General features: G+C 46.1%; 3 protein-coding genes across 5 annotated transcripts in view; all 3 read left to right on the top strand.

The window, feature by feature from the left end:
- MTOR (mechanistic target of rapamycin kinase) overlaps positions 1-10,819 on the top strand; it is a 150,552-nt gene extending 139,733 nt beyond the window's left edge. For all 3 annotated transcript variants that reach the window (XM_050787642.1, XM_050787652.1, XM_050787662.1), the window contains exons 51-58: positions 890-962; positions 1,463-1,537; positions 1,903-2,038; positions 3,565-3,630; positions 7,283-7,363; positions 7,642-7,722; positions 9,079-9,184; positions 9,855-10,819. In XM_050787642.1, coding sequence (XP_050643599.1) covers positions 890-962; positions 1,463-1,537; positions 1,903-2,038; positions 3,565-3,630; positions 7,283-7,363; positions 7,642-7,722; positions 9,079-9,184; positions 9,855-9,870 — 634 coding nt within the window. In that variant the 3' untranslated portion in view covers positions 9,871-10,819. The remainder of the gene's footprint in view (positions 1-889; positions 963-1,462; positions 1,538-1,902; positions 2,039-3,564; positions 3,631-7,282; positions 7,364-7,641; positions 7,723-9,078; positions 9,185-9,854) is intronic.
- Positions 1-18,087, top strand: part of SRM (spermidine synthase) — a 227,650-nt gene that overhangs the window by 166,039 nt on the left and 43,524 nt on the right. The gene's annotated exons all lie outside the window — the stretch shown is intronic.
- EXOSC10 (exosome component 10) overlaps positions 16,490-18,087 on the top strand; it is a 31,729-nt gene continuing 30,131 nt past the window's right edge. The window contains exon 1 of the mRNA XM_050788130.1: positions 16,490-16,673. Coding sequence (XP_050644087.1) covers positions 16,491-16,673 — 183 coding nt within the window. The 5' untranslated portion in view covers position 16,490. The remainder of the gene's footprint in view (positions 16,674-18,087) is intronic.

Here is an 18,087-nt window from a genome sequence, read left to right as displayed (position 1 = left end):
CATTCCATCCTGGTCAACAGAGTAAAACTCTGTCTGGGGAAAAAAAAAAAAAAAGTAAATCATATTGATTTTATTCAATAAACATTTGTCAGTCACCACTGTGCTAAGATAAATCTTTTTATTTCTGTAATTGAAACCAACCAAACTAGATCCTTCGATATTTTTGCATAATAAGTTTTGTCCAAATGTACTGACTGAAAATGTAATTTAGGAATGTTCAGAAATGGACTTACAAGAATGTGAAGAAGACTGGTTCTCTGATGTCTACTGTTTTTCTCCTGGAATCATGTCTCATGCAACTATTTGAGAGTAAAAATAATTTTATCCCACAAAAATAGTAGATTTTTGTTTTTAAAAGTCTAGCAGAATATCTGTTGATAAAAGCCAGGTGGTTGCCGGGATTGGCTCAGGGACTTAAGGAGACGAGACCCTATTACAGCTGCTCAGTAAAAATGATAGAGTCTTGTCACCAGAAGGTGCCAGTGCTGCCAGAAATGACTTATTAGGTCACCAAAGACCTCAGAAGAGCACAGGATCTCAGTACAGTGGGACACCCTGTGACTCACACACACACCCACATTTCAGCAGGAGTTGGCAAACTGTTTCTGTAAAGGACCAGTTAAGTTGTTTTAGGCTTTGTGGGCCCTTTGGTCTCTGTCACAACTACTCAGCTCTGCTGTCGTAGCACGGAAGCAGCCTGCAACAGTGCCTAAACAAGGGAGCATGCTGTGTTCCAGTAAAACTGGACTTGCAGAAAAGTGGAGGTAGAGGAGCTGGATTGGCTGAGGGCTATTGTTTACCAACTCCTAGCTTACGGTATCACGTACTTATTGATTTTTTTCATCCGTGCTCTCTGTTGATCCTACCTGATCTCTTTTCTGTTTCTCAGACACCCATCCAACCTGATGCTGGACCGTCTGAGTGGGAAGATCCTGCACATTGACTTTGGGGACTGCTTTGAGGTGAACACATGTTCTAGAACCCCACCCTCATCTTCCCGGGTGATCACTTTTCCCCTGCCTCTGACACTTTAGGCAGACTTAAGCCCAAACTGCCTTACTCTTAACCCCTTCTGTCCCTACCAAGGCTGTAGTTAAGTCAGTGTAAGAAATGAAATCTGGGCTCTTAGTTGGACTGTAACCCCCTTGGAGCAAGGGCTGCTGTTCACATGCCCTCTGAGTGGAGGAGGCCCCCATCCTCCATACCACCTGTTGCCCAAGGGCCTGGACACAATGCACATTTGTCTTTTTTCCTTTTTGTTTTCTCTTCTTTTCTGTTGTTTCTTGTTTTTTAAGTTGTCTTTCAAATCCCTATGACAAGTCCTGTTACTAAACCCAAGCTGCTTCATTTCTCTGCTCTAATTAAAATCTGCAGGTGATGCAGAGGAAAGCCACCTGCTCCACCTGGCTCCAGGTTAAGAAAATAAACATTGATTTGGCTTTTCCCATTTATTATTCTGTAGGTTGCTATGACCCGAGAGAAGTTTCCAGAGAAGATTCCATTTAGACTAACAAGAATGTTGACCAATGCTATGGAGGTGAGTGGATATTGGGAACGAGCTGCTCCGAAATGGGATCAAGACAGTTACAACCTTCTCTGAAGACACACTTGCTTGTTAGAGCCCATCAGTTCCCCATAATGCCTTTGTGATTTTTATAGCAGTTTTCTGTTATTTCCTATTGTGTTAGAAATGATCTGTCTATGAAAGGCTTATCACTTCGCCTCTGACCTGGTTTCCTGTGGATCACAGTCCTACCCTGATTCCTTCTCCTAAGACATTCTCACCCTGATACATCAATATGGCCTGTGTCTGCTTCCTAAGTGAGGGTAACAGACCCCCTCAGCTTGCTTTGGGTGGAGAGTTAGTAACTCATGTGGTAAGTGGCTCTGTCCCATTTCTAGGTTACAGGCCTGGATGGCAACTACAGAATCACATGCCACACAGTGATGGAGGTGCTGCGGGAGCACAAGGACAGTGTCATGGCTGTGCTGGAAGCCTTTGTCTATGACCCCTTGCTGAACTGGAGGCTGATGGACAGTGAGTATCATCAAGTGCCTGGGAGCTGAGCTCGGTGGCTCACGCCTGTAATCCTAACATTTTGGGAGGCCAAGGCAGAGGAGTTGCTTGAGGCCAAGAGTTCGAGACCAGCCTGGGCAACGTAGTAAGACATGTGTCTACAAAAACTGAAAAAATTAGGCATGTATTAGTCTGTTCTTACACTGTTATAAAGAACTGCCTGAGAGTAAGTGATTTATAAAGGAAAGAGGTTTAATTGACTCACAGTTCCGCTTGGCTGGGAAGAACTCAGGAAACTTACAATCATGGTGGGAGGGGAAGCAAACACATCCTCCTCCACTTGGGGGCAGAAGAGAGAAGTACAGAGTGAAGGGGGGAAAAGCCCCTTATAAAACCACCAGATCTCATGAGAACTCAGTCACTATCACGAGAACAGCATGGAGGAACCATCCCCATGATCTAATCACCTCCCATGAGGTCCCTCCCCCAACACATGGGGATTACAATTTAGATTACAGTTCAAGATGAGATTTTGGATTGGGACACAGCCAAGCCATATTAAGGTGGGTACAGTGGCACATGCCAGTGGTTCTACCTGCTCAGGAGGCAGAGGCAGGAGGATTACCTGAGCCTGGGAGGTTGAGGCAGAGTGAGCTATGATCGTGTCACTGCTGCACTCTAGCCTAGGTGACAGAGTGAGACCTTGTCTCAAAAAAATAAATTTAATTTTAAAAATAAAGGTAATAAAAAACAAAATCAAGTGTGTGGAAGCTGAGGTTGGCAGCCTCCCAAATTAGCAATATCCAGCACATAACATTTTACAAACCTATGCCCCTTCAAGCCTGCAGCCTGGGGATACATTGCCGAGCTATTGCATTACATTTGCACAGAGTAGTTCTGACACCTGGAAAAGAACTTCAAGTATTTTTATTAACTAAAACAGAAAATGCCATTATCAATTTAGATACTAAAATATTCTTCAGTATTAACCAAGTATCCTAGTGGTTTTTCTCTGGGCTTTATATAGAGTAGTAAGCTGAAATTTTAATAAGAAATGCAAATAGTTATGATTTGGGCAGCAGTATCTTCATCTACCCTTTGTTCTGCCACCTTAGGGGATGTTTACCAAAAGAACTTCTAATCCATTGAAATTAAGTCATACTTTGACCTTATATTATCTGTATCACATTGTCCAAATCAACAGTATAGAGTGTTCCCCTGGGTTTCACATCCCATGCTAATACCCACCCACTTATTCCTGAGTAATATGTCTGTCATCTCTCTTTTTGGGGCTGTAGCTTTACGAACAATTATATATATATAGTTTGTTTGTTTGTTTGTTTTTGAGACGGAGTCTTGCTCTGTCGTCCAGGCTGAGTGCAGTGGCCGGATCTCAGCTCACTACAAGCTCTGCCTCCTGGGTTTACGCCATTCTCCTGCCTCGGCCTCCCAGAACAATTATATTTTTATGACTGGAAGAAAATAACCAAGTTTCTTTCAAGTCAAAATTTGAAGCATGTTTCAATACTCTTTCTTTCTCTCCCTAGCAAATACCAAAGGCAACAAGCGATCCCGAACGAGGACGGATTCCTACTCTGCCGGCCAGTCAGTCGGTGGGTGCATCCATGGGAGGTCGCAAAGGCTCTCCCCCTTGTGCAGAGTGTTTCTATAGTGGGGTGGGCTTCAGTCGGTGGGTGCATACCACAGGATGTTACAGAAGCTCTCCCCCTTTTCCAGAGTGTTTCTAGAATGGGGTGGGCTTTGTTACTGCCAGTAGGAGACAAAGTGGTAATGGCTACTGAATATGAAGGAAGTAAACCTAGTTTTCTCGCAATTCTTGACAATGGTAGTTTTGCAAAGGTGCTATTACTGCCAGCTTATCACCAGATAAGCATTTAATCGAACTTCAAATACTTGGTCTAGAAATATTTACTGAGCACCAAGCAGCTAATATGTTTTTTATTTACTGTTTCACACATGGAGTGGGTGCCTGAAGCTCCGAGATTTTTATCAAACTATCTGATTTTAATCTATCTGTAAAAACACAGTTTAAAGTATGTCTGAATATCAGCTCACTAATGGTGTCTGGGTTGGAATAATTATTAACAATATTACTGGCCGGGCGCGGTGGCTCAAGCCTGTAATCCCAGCACTTTGGGAGGCCGAGACGGGCGGATCACGAGGTCAGAAGATCGAGACCATCCTGGTTAACACGGTGAAACCTCGTCTCTACTAAAAAAAATACAAAAAACTAGCCGGGCGAGGTGGCGGGCGCCTGTAGTCCCAGCTACTCGGGAGGCTGAGGCAGGAGAATGGCGTAAACCCGGGAGGCGGAGCTTGCAGTGAGCTGAGATCCGGCCACTGCACTCCAGCCTGGGCGACAGAGCGAGACTCCGTCTCAAAAAAAAAAAAAAAAACAATATTACCTTGGTCCTCAAGCATTGATAATAGCTCAGAAATGGAAAGATGGAGGCAGCAGAAATTTATTTGTGTTGCTGGGAGGAGCCCTGGAACCACAGGGAAGTGTTTCTAGGAGCGTGACTCACAGAGCGGGGGTCTAGGAAGACTGGTGTCCCTCCGAGAGCCAGAGTACTTTTTGTGTGTGGAAACCTCTCAGGAGTGTTAGAGTCAAGCTGTTTAACTTTGTTTTATTTGTATTAGTTTCCAGCACACACAGCATTGAAGTTATTGGTTTTAGGGGGTTTTTGTGGGTTGGTTGGTTGGTTTGTTTTTGGGTAAAACTGTTTAACTTTGTTTAGCCCTCCTCTCTTCCCCGCCCCCCATCCCACCCCTTTTTTCCTTCATGATATTTAGCAACATTCTACATAGTTCACACTTTGGGAATTACTGTTGAGGTGTAAAAAAGTAAATATTTTCTACAAATGTTTACAGAAAACTTACAACTAGTTAATAAACTAAGCCAAATAATGTCTAGGGGTGCAAAAAGAAAATGTGAGGTACAGTGGTCGCCTGAAGAAGCACAGAACAGCATTACAGAATTGACCATAACCTGCGTGAAATAATCAGAGAGCAGTACACTCTGCCGTGGAGCCTGTGGGTGCTTTGGTGTGGAGTAGAAGGCTGTGGAGATTCAGAAAAGGGGACTTCACTGTGAACCGTAGCTGCCAAGAGAGCACTTGGGTTGGTGGCATCTAATCATCACTTCACCTGACAAAGGATAATTTTTCTTTTTTTTTTTCCTTGAGACAGTCTTGCTCTGTCACCCAGGCTGGAGTATGGTGGCGCAGTCTCGGCTCACTTCAACCTCTACCTCCCGAGTTCAAGCAATTTTCCTGCCTCAGTCTCCCAAGTAGCTGGGATTACAAGCGTGTGTCACCATGCTCAGCTAATTTTTTTAAAATTTTTAGTAGAGATGGGGTTTCACCATGTTAGCCAGGCTGGTTTCGAACTCCTGATCTCAAGTGATCTGCCTGCATTGGCCTCCCAAAGTGCTGGGATTACAGGCATGAGCCACCCTGTCCTGCCAAAGTGTGATTTATCATTATTGGATGGATGGACTCGATGAGTAGAAAGCAAAAGGGTGTTTCAGGCAAGAAATTGGGATACTGGGTTATAATGTCATACACGGACACTGTGACAGGATTTGTGAATGCCTGAATCACCAGGCTCATAGGACCCACGGTCTCTGGGGTAGCTTATACCGGTGGCTGGTCTCAAACGAAGTGTGCTGAGACTTACTGGTTTCATTCTTAGGGCCCACCTCCCTAACACATTCTTAACTGGCTACTATATGCTGCCTGTAGCGTACAGAAGGGAACGAGAACAGCCAGTTCTGCTGGCACCAGATGGTGGATTTGGTTGTTTAGCTTAAAAGTTAAATTCCATCTGGGTATTGTGGTGCACACCTGTAAGCCCAGCAGGAGGAGCACTTGAGCCCAGGAGTTTGAGACTAGCGTGGGCAACATAGCAAGACCCTGTCTCAGAAAAAACTTCCAACGGATCACTAATAGAAGTATAACTATCACCCTGGTGCGGTGGTTCACGCCTATAATCCCAGTACTTTGAGAGGCCCAGGCAGGCTGAGGTCAAGAGTTTGAGACCAGCTTGACCAACATGGAGAAACCCCATCTCTACTAAAAATACAAAATAAGCCAGGCATGGTAGCGCATACCTGTAATCTCAGCTACTCGGGAGGCAGGAGAATCGCTTGAATCCAGGAGGCAGAGGTTGCAGTGAGCCGAGATTGCGCCATTGCACTCCAGCCTGGGCAATAAGAGTGAAACTCCATCTCAAAAAATAAAAAAGAAGTATAATTATCACTACCTTCATTCAGAAGGTCTGTGATGTACAAGGACAGCATTCAAAAAACTTCATAATTCTGATTTCAGACTCCTGCTAAAAGCCATAATCAGTGGAGGGTGAACCTAACACCTGAGGACTTTTTCTACCCAGAGTTGATATGAAAATTCCTCCAAGGAATAACATTTCAACCTTGTGTGTGATACATTCCAAAGTTTATTTTCTTTTTTTTTTTTTTTTTGAGACAGAGTCTCACTCTGTCGCCCAGGCCAGAGTGCAGTGGCCAGATCTCAGCTCACTGCAAGCTCCGCCTCCCGGGTTTACGCCATTCTCCTGCCTCAGCCTCCCGAGTAGCTGGGACTACAGGCACCCGCCACCTCGCCTGGCTAGTTTTTTTGTATTTTTTTTAGTAGAGATGGGGTTTCACCGTGTTAGCCAGGATGGTCTCGATCTCCTGACCTCATGATCCGCCCGTCTCGGCCTTCCAAAGTGCTGGGATTACAGGCTTGAGCCACCACGCCCGGCCCCAAAGTTAATTTTCATTACCAGTTTTTGTTCAAACACATTTTGTCATAAGGCTTTTGACCTCTGCCTCTGTTCCTATTCCTATGAGTTTATTTTGTTAATGCAATTTGCCTGAAAATCCATGTTTCAATTCTGATAAGCACCAAATATTTTTCAATAATTATTAACTCACATTTGAAAATGGCTTTATAGATTTTTTTTTTTTTTTTTTTTTTTTTGCAAATGGAGTCTCAGGCTGGTCTTGAACTCAGCTACTCAAGTGATCCTTCCACCTCAGCCTCTTGAGTAGCTGGGATTACAGCTGTGTCCAGCTTAAAACTTTGAAATACGTAAAGAGTAACAAAATTTTCCTTCTCTTTTCCCCTTTAGGGTAGGCAGGGCAGGCGTTAAAGGAATAGAGTGTGTAGAGAATTAGATGCTAACACCAACAGTGGCTTTTTGGTGTTTGAATTTTCTGTTAATTGATTTCTTTTCCCATAGAAATTTTGGACGGTGTGGAACTTGGGGAGCCAGCCCATAAGAAAACGGGGACCACAGTGCCAGAATCTATTCATTCTTTCAGTAAGTTCAACCTCTGAGGAACTGCACCAATAACTAGCTCATTAAGAAAACAGCAGCTGTGTTATACCCTGAGAAGGGTCAACAAGATGAAGCAACAAAACTGCCTTTGAGCAGAAAAGGTTCCATGAATTTCTCATTATATTCTGAGGACAAAGATGAACATAGAGGAAGGATTGCTCAACACTTACAAAAGTGAATATTTGAGAAAAACAGGGCACCCATTGAACCTGTTGTATTGCTCCCATTCTTACTGTTATTTCTACTTTTGTGTATTCCAGTTGGAGACGGTTTGGTGAAACCAGAGGCCCTAAATAAGAAAGCTATTCAGATTATTAACAGGGTTCGAGATAAGCTCACTGGTGAGTGTGTCATGTGTTTACTTAAAGGGGACATAAGGCCGGGCGCGGTGGCTCAAGCCTGTAATCCCAGCACTTTGGGAGGCTGAGGCAGGCAGATCACGAGGTCAGGAGATCGAGACCATCCTGGTTAACACGGTGAAACCCTGTCTCTACTAAAAGTACAAAAAATGAGCTGGGTGTGATGGCAGGCGCCTGTAGTCCCAGCTAGTTGGGAGGCTGAGGCAGGAGAATGGTGTGAACCTGGGAGGTGGAGTTTGCAGTGAGCCGAGATCGCTCCACTGCACTCCAGCCTGGGTGACAGAGTGAGACTCCGTCTCAAAAAAAAAAAAAAAAAAAGGAGACAAAATCTGAGCGCACTTTCCTGTCTCTGAGCGGTGGTCAGCCCCATGTCCAGTAGTGTTAGTGATGAGCTTTGGGCACCGTGCGGCTGACAGTGTCTTTGAAGTCATCAGTTAAACATTGTCTCTGATTCTTTTTTCTCATGACTGATAACAGTACTTAATGGTTAATCTCATGTAACTCAGGAGGTGAATAAATTTCTATTGGGTCCAAAATCAGCCAAATTCAGGGAAGTATTTTTTAATCATGTTTTTTTTTTTTTTTTTTTTTTTTTTTTTTGAGACAGTTTGCTCTTATTGCCCAGTCTGTAGTCCACTGGCTCCATCTTGGGTCACTGCAACCTCCGCCTCCCAGGTTCAAGCAATTCTCCTGCCTCAGCCTCCCCAGTAGCAGGGATTACAGGCGCCCCCCACCACACCCAGCTAATTTTTTGTATTTTTAGTAGAGATGAGGTTTCACCATGTTGGGCAGGCTGGTCTCAAACTCCTGACCTCAAGTGATCCACCCACCTCGGCCTCCCAAAGTGCTGGGATTACAGGCGTGACCCACCATGCCCAGCCAAATTTTTCTTTTTTTTTTTTTTTTTTTTTTTGAGACAGGGTCTTGCTCTGTCACCCAGGCTGGAGTGCAGTGGTGCCATCTTGGCCCAGTGCAACCTCCACCTTCCAGGTTCAAGCGATTCTCCTGCCTCAGGCTCCCAAGTAGCTGGGACTACAGGCCTGTGCCACGACACTCAGCTAATTTTGTATTTTTAGTAGAGACAGTGTTTTACCATGTTGGCCAGGCTGGTCTTGAACTCCTGACCTCAGGTGATCTGCCTGCCTCAGCCTCCCAAAGTGCTGGGATTACAGGCGTGAGCCACCACACCTGGCTGAATTTTTCAAATCCAACTATGATATATCCTTCATCTCCATGTCTGAGGATAAGCTGTTGGTATGGACAGTTAAGGCAACAGGGAAGAAGAAGTGCAGCGATTGCCAGGAAGAGAGTGAAATGTTTTTGTTGCTCCTGTGCTAGGTCGGGACTTCTCTCATGATGACACTTTGGATGTTCCAACGCAAGTTGAGCTGCTCATCAAACAAGCGACATCCCATGAAAACCTCTGCCAGTGCTATATTGGCTGGTGAGTGGGGCTCTCAAAGTGACTTTGTTAAAATAAGCAATCAGAACCCAAGCCTAGGCCCCAAAGCCAGGGTAGCAAAAAGAGATTTGGTGGCGTATCTGTAAAGGGCAGTTAGAGCTCAGATCTCTTTAAAAGTTCATATTTATTGCATGTGCTTATTGTTTTAAAAAAATTGAGAAATATGGATGCATATTTGGAAGGCAAACACTAAAATTAAAATTACATTAAGATAAGTGGTTTAGGAGAATAGGCAAGGGTTGTTTGTGAGGGGTTCCTTTTGGGTTTTGCTGTCAGTCCAATGCAGAGATACAGGAAGGGCAAAGGAAAGAAAAAGCTAGAGCAGTGACAGAGAAGGAGATGAAAAGACAGATTTATGATCTGGGAGCCTAACCTCAAGGACCACTCTGGGGTGTGCTTTGATTAATTGCCCGAGGCATGCTTGAAGGCAGAAACTTGAGAGAGCAGATGCTGGGGAAGTGTCCTTGCGGGACCTCGGTGGGCAGTAGCCTTGACTGGAAATGATGAGTGTGTCCCATGCAATTAGCTGTGGGAGAGCTCAGGGAATACCCTGGGGTTGTCAGACCTTGGCCTTTTCATTTTCAAGTTATCTGTGTAAAGCTTTGAAGAAGCTCAAATTATTAAAATATTCCTTTTCTTTCTGCCTTCTTAGGTGCCCTTTCTGGTAACTGGAGGCCCAGATGTGACTGTCACATTTTTTCTGAGGCTTTTTTACTTTAGTAAATGCTTCCACTAAACTGAAACCATGGTGAGAAAGTTTGACTTTGTTAAATATTTTGAAATGTAAATGAAAAGAACTACTGTATATTAAAAGTTGGTTTGAACCAACTTTCTAGCTGCTGTTGAAGAATATATTGTCAGAAACACAAGGCTTGATTTGGTTCCCAGGACAGTGAAACACAGTAATACCACGTAAATCAAGCCATTCATTTTGGGGAACAGAAGATCCATAACTTTAGAAATACGGGTTTTGACTTAACTCACAAGAGAACTCATCACAAGTACTTGCTGATGGAAGAATGACCTAGTTGCTCCTCTCAACATGGGTACAGCAAACAGCACAGCCAAGAAGCCTCAGGTCATGGAGGACATGGATTAGGATCCTAGACCGTAAAGACACAGAAGATGCCAACCTCACCCCTGCCACCTATCCCAAGACCTCACTGGTCTGCGGACAGCAGCAGAAATGTTTGCAAGATAGGCCAAAATGAGTTTTACAAAAGGTCTGTCTTCCATCAGACCCAGTGATGCTGCGACTCACGCTTCAATCCAAGACCTGACCGCTAGTAGGGAGGTTTATTCGGATCACTGGTGGCCTCGGCTGAGCAGATGCACGGAGGGGATCACTGCACAGTGGGACCACCCGCACTGGCCTTCTGCAGCAGAGTTCTGGGATGATTTCAGTGGTCAGAATACTCTGTTTAGAGCAAGGGCTCAGAAAACAGAAATACTGTCATGGAGGTGCTGAACACAGGGAAGGTCTGGTACATATTGGGAATTATGAGCAGAACAAATACTCAACTAAATGCACAAAGTATAAAGTGTAGCCATGTCTAGACACCAGGTTGTATCGGAATAATTTTTGTGCCAATAAATGACATCAGAATTTTAAACATACGTGTATGAGTGGCTTTTTAGTCGTAATTTTGATCAGTTCAAAAAGGAAGCATTTACTCTTTCAGCACTCAGCCTTTAGTAAGCACTCTGTAGTAGGGATGACAGAGGACATAAGGGTGTAGATGATGTGGTCCCTTTCCTCAGACTGTTCCCAGGCCAGACAGGTGGAGACAGCATGCCACTCAAGTGAACAGAACTTACCCCGGCCAAGTGCTGAGAAGAGGCGTGTATGGGCCACAGGTAGGAGCACAAATTCCACCGGGTGAGCCTGGAAAGCCTCATAGAAAGGGGGATGTTTGGCGTGGGTCTTAAAGAGGAGTGGGAGTCTGTCAGATGAACCAAGGGGGGACATTCTCAGCAGAAAAGGAAGTGTGAGGCACTGCTGTGAAAGCATGGTATCCACAGCAGTAGCAAGTATCACTTGGACCATATGAAATTGCAGGTACGTGGACCATTTTTAACATACAAAACTGGCATTTTCTTATGGCTGCACCTCATAGTTCAGCATATCTGGCTCAGTGGTCAGTGGGGAATAAAGGGAGTAACAGGAAAATAATAGGAACTAAAGGAGGCACGAAAGTAGCACGGGGCCAGACCGGGGCCTCCATCAGTTCAGCAGCAAGGAGTATGAACCTGATGCTGTGAAGTTTTACAATGGAATCGTATCTGAGTGGTGTTTTTTGTTTTCATTGGAGACTGGGTCTCGCTCTGTCACCCAGGCTGGACTGCAGTGGCACAATCATGGCTCACTGCAGCCTCAGCCCCATGGGCTCAGGTGATCTTCCTGCTTCAGCCTCCCAAGTAGCTGGGACTACAGATATGCACCTCCCCACTCAGCTAATTTTTGTATTTTTTGTAGACAGTGGGGTTTTGCCATCTTTCCCAGGCTGGTCTCGAACTCCTGGACTCAAGCGATCTGCCCCCCCTCAGCCTCCCAGAGAAGCCACTGTGCCCAGCCGTGAGTGGTGTTTTTATTTATTTATTTATTTTTTTTGAGACGGAGTCTCGCTCTGTCACCCAGGCTGGAGTGCAGTGGCCGGATCTCAGCTCACTGCAAGCTCCGCCTCCCGGGTTCACGCCATTCTCCTGCCTCAGCCTCCCGAGTAGCTGGGACTACAGGCGCCTGCCACCTCGCCCGGCTAAGTTTTTGTATTTTTAGTAGAGACGGGGTTTCACTGTGTTAGCCAGGATGGTCTCGATCTCCTGACCTCGTGATCCGCCCGTCTCGGCCTCCCAAAGTGCTGGGATTACAGGCTTGAGCCACCGCGCCCGGCCGTGAGTGGTGTTTTTAAAAAACAACTGGTGGCCAGGTGCGGTGGCTCACGCCTATAATCCCAGCACTTTGGGAGGCCGAGGCGGGGCGGATCACCTGAGGTCAGGAGTTCGAGAGCAGCCTGGCCAACATGGCAAAACCCTGTCTCTGCTAAAAATACAAAAGTTAGCTGGGTGTGGTGGCATGCACCTGTAATCCCAGCTACTGGGGAGGATGAGGCAGGAGAATTGCCTGAACCTGGGAGGTGGAGTTTGCAGTGAGCCAAGATTGCGCCACTACACTCCAGTCGGGGCAACAGAGTGAGACTCCATTTCAAAAAAAAAAAAAAAAAAAAGCCAGGCATGGTGGCAGGCGCCTGTAATCCCAGCTACTCAGGAGGCTAAGGCAGGAGAATCACTTGAACCGGGCGGCAAAGGTTGCAGTGAGCTGAGATCGCGCCACTGCACTCCAGCCTGGGTGACAGAGCAAGACTGTTTTAAAAAAAAAAAAAAGAAAAAGGTGAATTTAAATCTCAATAGTGACACTAGTAACAGTTTTAACACTCACAGCTAGAAAGTCATATACCTACTTGGATTTTCTGTTACAGTCCTAAACCATGTATCACTTATTTGCTCCAGAAAATATGGTCACCATAACTTTCTTGGTTCCAGATGAAATAACTCTCAGTGACTACGGTGATGTTACCATTCATGAACAATAAAGGTGTGAGAATGAATGGACACAGGAAAATGGTGGCCATTAGTGATAAAGATACATTCTTTAGGATATGAGAGTCTGGATTAAGGTCTTTGGTGAATCCAATAGGTTTTAAGTTACATCTAAGCAAAGCCTTCTGGGTTTCTTGAGAAGAATTATCAAAGGCAGGGAAGGAGCTAGTGGAGGCCTTTAAATACAGTTTAGTCCAGCCAGGCACGGTGGCTCATGCCTGTAACCCCAACACTTTGAGAAGGTAAAGTGAGAGGATTGCTTGAATCTAGGAGTTTGAGACCAGCTTGGGAAACATAGTGAGACCCTGCCTCTACAAAAAATTAAAAAATGAGTTGGGCATGGTGGCATGGGCCCGGTCTACCCTGGATGCTGAGGCCGGAGGACTGCTTGAGCCCAGGAGTTTGAGCTTATAGTAAGCTATGATTGTGCCATTGCACTCCAGCCTGGATGGCAGAGACCCTGGCTCTAAAAATAAATACATAAGGATGAAGATCTTTATGATGATCCACTTAATAGTAAATATATTTTCTCATAATTTTCCTAATTTATTGTAAGAATACAGTATATAATATATATACACAATATTTCTCAGTTGACCATTTGTTAACTGGTAAGGCCTCTGGTCAACAGGAGGCTATTAAGTTTTGGGGTAGTTAAAAGCTATATGTGGATTTTCAACTGCTCAAAGGAATGGGAGCCCCTAATTACCAGATGTTGTTCACAGGTTAACTGTTTTTTTGGGTTTTTTTTGGAGACAAGGTCTGGCAGTACAGGCTGGGGGGCAGTGGTGCAATCTCAACATACTGCAACCTCCACCTCCCAGGCTCGAATTATCCTCCCACCTCAGCCTCCTGAGTAGCTGGGACTACAGGTGCATGCCACTACACCTGGCTAATTTTTGTATTTTTTGTAGAGACTGGTTCTCGCCATGTTGCCCAGGCTGATCTCAAACTGGTGAGCTCAGGAGATCCTCCCGCCTCAGCCTCCCAAAGTGCTAAGATTACAGGCGTGAGCCACTGCGCCCGGCCAGCTGTATTTTTTAAGAATCAAGGCTGAGGCCGGGCATGGTGGCTTATACCTGTAATACCAGCACTTTGGGAGGCTGTGACGGGCAGATCACGAGGTCAGGAGTTCGAAACTAGCCTTGCCCACATGGTGAAACCTGTCTCTTACTTAATACAAAATTAGCTGGGCATGGTGGTCCGCGCCTATAATCCCAGCTACTCAGGAGGCTGAGGCAGGAGAATCACTTGAACCCAGGAGGCGGAGGTTGCAATTGCGCCATTGCACTCCAGCCTGGGCAATAGAGTGAGACTTCATCTCAAAAGAAGAAGGAAAAAAAAAAAAAAGAAGGCTGTAGTGTTAACTTACTGAGTTTCAAATATCAACTCCATTTCATACTACCTTTGTGACCTTGGATAATTTACTTAGATTCTCTCTGCTTGTCTCCTCTGAAAGTGTGGGTAAGCCCTACCTTGTGAGGCTGTCTGAAAGACAAGATAATCCATGGGGGAGCATTTGCACAGCCTGACACGTGGTATTAGGTTGAACCAGATGAAATAGGTGCTCAAAAATACTAAATGAACTAGGCCTTTGTCATGCCAGGGCACCTGTGTACCTGAAGCACACACATGGAAAAAGTGAAAAGCAAGTATTCTCTTAATTGGATATGCGGAACATTTATTGAACACTTAATGGGTGGAATGAATTGTATTAAGGGCATCCCATCTCTGATTTTAGGAGAGTGAATCTATCTCCTGAGCTGCCTGATAATTTGGTGCCTCCCTCACAAGAGCTTTTCCAGGAGTTCACTTCACAAATGTGTATTGAGTTCCCACTCTGTGTTAACCAGAATGGTTCCAGCAGTGTCCGCAGGAAAGAACGTCTTTTTGGAGGAGTTCAGAGGACACTGGAGGGAGGAAGCACAGTGGGAGCTAGACGTTTTCTTCAGGAGCTTACCTGTAAAGGGCGAGAGAGAGGTGATGGCGGTTGGAAGGAGATGTGGGAGCCCGTGTTTTTTCCTTTTCTCTTTTAGTTGGGAGAGATGTCAGTATACTTGTAGGCTGTTAGGAATGAACCAATAGAGAGGGAAAGATAGATGGAGGGGCAGGGGAGGTGTAATTAATAGGCGGAGCCAAGACCAAGTGGGTGAGGGGAACACAGAACCAGCCAGAGCTTGGGAGGAGGTGACTTGAAATATGAGGCTGGGCCGGCACGGTGGTTCCCGCCTGTAATCCCAGTGCGGTGGGAGGACAGCTTCAGCCCAGGAGTTCGAGACCAGGTTGGTGAGATGGAGTCTAAGAAAAATAATTAGGCCAGGCGCTGGTGGCTCACACCTGTAATCCCAGCACTTTGGGAGGCCGAGGCGGGAGGATCACAAGGTCAGGATTTCGAGACCAGCCTGGCCAACATGGTGAAACCCCATCTCTACTAAAAATACAAAAAAAATTTAGCCTGGCGTTGTGGCACTCACCTGTAATCCTAGCTACTTGAACCCAGGAAGCGGAGGTTGCAGTGAGCCGAGATTGCACCACTGCACTCCAGCCTGTGCAGCAGAGTGAGACTGTCTAGAAAAAAAAAAAAAAACAGGCCAGGTGCAGTGGGTCACACCTGTAATCCCAGCACTCTGAGAGGCCGAGGTGGGAGGATCACAAGGTCAGGAGTTCGAGACCAGCCTGGTCAATATAGTGAAACCCCGTTTCTACTAAAAATACAAAAAAAAATTAGCCGAGCGTGATGGCGCATGCCTGTAATCCCAGCTACTCAGGAGGCTGAAGCAAGAGAATTCCTTAAACCCGGGAGGCGGGAGGTTGCAGTGAGCCGAGATTGCGCCACCGCACTCCAGCCTAGGCAACAGAGCGAGACTCCGTCTCAAAAAAAAAATAAAAATAAAACTAGGCTGCACGCTGATGGCTCATACCTGTAATCCCAGCACTTTGGAAGACCAACAGAGTGAGACTTTGTTTCAAAAACATAATTTTGTTTGTGATACAGTCTCACTCTGTTGCCCAGGCTGGAATGCAGTGGTTTGATCTCGGCTCACTGTAACCGCCGAGTAGCTGGGATTACAGGCCTATGCCACCACGCCCGGCTAATTTTTGTACTGTTAGTAGAGACGGGGTTTCACCATGTTGGCCAGGCTGGTCTCGAACCCCTGACCTCAGGTGATCCACCCGCCTCAACCTCCCAAAGTGCTGGGATTACAGGCGTGAGTCACCGCGCCCAGCCTCAAAAACGTAACTTTAAAAAGAAATTTTTGAGACAGGGTTTCACCCTGTCACCCCAGCTGGAGTGCAGTGGAACCTCCACCTCCTCGGCTTGAGCAAACATCCCACCTCAGCCTCCGGAGCAGCTGGGACTACAGATGCGAACCACCACGCCCGGTAATCCCGGTTTTTAAATAAACACGAGGGTAAGCGGGGCTCGCGACCCTCGCCTGGGGTCCCAGCTACTTCGCAGGCTAAGGTGAGAGGATCTCTTGAGTCCAAGAGTTCGAAACCAGGTTCAACAAACATAGCGAGACCTCGTGTCAAAAATATATGTGATAAATCAGGTCCTCCAGGCCGCACCCTAGATCACAGGGTTGTTGGGATAATACAACATGAGGTAAAAGAACGTGAAATTCATGCTACAGCGCTCAGAAGTGCCACCCCAATCGCAGGCGCCCCGCCCGCCGCTTCGACCTGGCGCATGCGTGGTGCGCACACGTCGCGTCGCGTCGACCGAGACGCTCTCGCGAGACAAGCTGTGCTGGCCGAAAAAATGGCGCCGCCCAGTACCCGCGAGCCCAGGGTCCAGTCGGCTACCAGCGCGACCAAACCCGACGGGGAGATGGTACTGCCAGGCTTCCCGGACGCCGACAGCTTTGTGAAGGTGAGTTCGCGGGGCCTCGGGGGTACCAGGAGTCGCCCGCGGCCGCCGGAAGCCGACCCGGGCCCTCTGGGCAGCCAATGCCCGCCCGCCGCAGTAGATCCCGAGCGAGGGTCGCGGGGCCCCTGTCCGCGCTGGGCGCAGACTCCTGCATCCTCCGGGGATGGGGCCTCAGAAACGGACACTGAGGGGCGTCCCGCTTGCCAGCTTAAGTCCATGTAGGCCCAAATGTGGAAACCCATCTTGCATCCTGGGAAAGGCTTCTTGCCACCCAGACGTCCCTAGCCCTTGCGACTTCGCCCCCGCCACGCCCTAGCCACCCGACTAGTTCTCCTCAGGGGCTCGGCTGCTTCGCACTCCGCACACTTGCCTGGAGTTGTCCCCTCCCGCGACCAGGATGGCCCTTCTTCTCTTCCTCTGTTCCTGAAGTCCAATCCTACATAATTTTTAACCCTGAGTGAAATGTCACCTGTTAAAGCCCCATTGCACTTCTATCAGTAACTCCTGGAAGACACACAGAGCGTTCGCTTAAGATCTTTGTATAACTTAGCTTAAATGTGAACAAACGTACAACTAGGCTTAAACTGTGCATAGCTCTTACAAAGCCATGAAACTAAAATAATTTGTAAATTAGCCCTATAAATTTACAGAAATTCCACTCACGTTGTATGTATCTAATTTGCCATTAGCTAATGCTGTTGATTCATTAACATGGCTCTCATTAATTCCTGGACCACTAACTGTGGTCTTGGTTGTGTGGCAGTCATGCTCATAAGCTACCATGTGCCCCTCCATGACTTAATTTCCCACCTCCTTTCTCTGCTTTTTTCTTGGGAAATGTTTATTTGGCCTTCACATGATCAACCATCATTTATGTCACTTCACAGTTTTGTTTCGTTATCTCACAACAGCTAAAATAGAGAACCACTTGACACTAACTGAACATCCAGTTTTAGATAGTAGCTGTTACAACTTTGTCGTCCAAAGATCTAGGATAAGGTTGTATTGTTTTTAGATGCTTATCCAGATGAAAACACAAAAACACATTCCTGTAGAAAGCTCTTGGATCTGAACTTGAGTCATAATAATAACACTTATGTGCCAAGAACTGTCCTAAGTGCTTTTATTAGCTTATTCATTCTGTCCTCACAAAAACTCTGTGGTGTAGGCCCTTTTTATTTTTCCTGTTTTTCAGAGGAGAACACTAAAGTCCAAATTAAAGAAATCACTTGCCCAGGATCTCAGTTAATGCGTAGCAGAGTCAAGATTCAACCCCAGGTTTTTGTGAATATTAGATTATATATGTATGTGTTTGTTCTGTCTCTCAACTCTCCCAAGAATGTAAGCTCCAAACTTGGTTTCCCGTTCATGCTTGTATTCTTAGGGCCTAGATTAGATTGGGGTTTGGCACTAAATG

This window comes from Macaca thibetana, chromosome 1, assembly GCF_024542745.1.
Source record: "Macaca thibetana thibetana isolate TM-01 chromosome 1, ASM2454274v1, whole genome shotgun sequence".
Classification (NCBI taxonomy): domain Eukaryota; kingdom Metazoa; phylum Chordata; class Mammalia; order Primates; family Cercopithecidae; genus Macaca; species Macaca thibetana.
The sequence above is the reverse complement of the archived record's forward strand: the minus strand, read 5'-3'. Positions and strand labels throughout refer to the sequence as shown.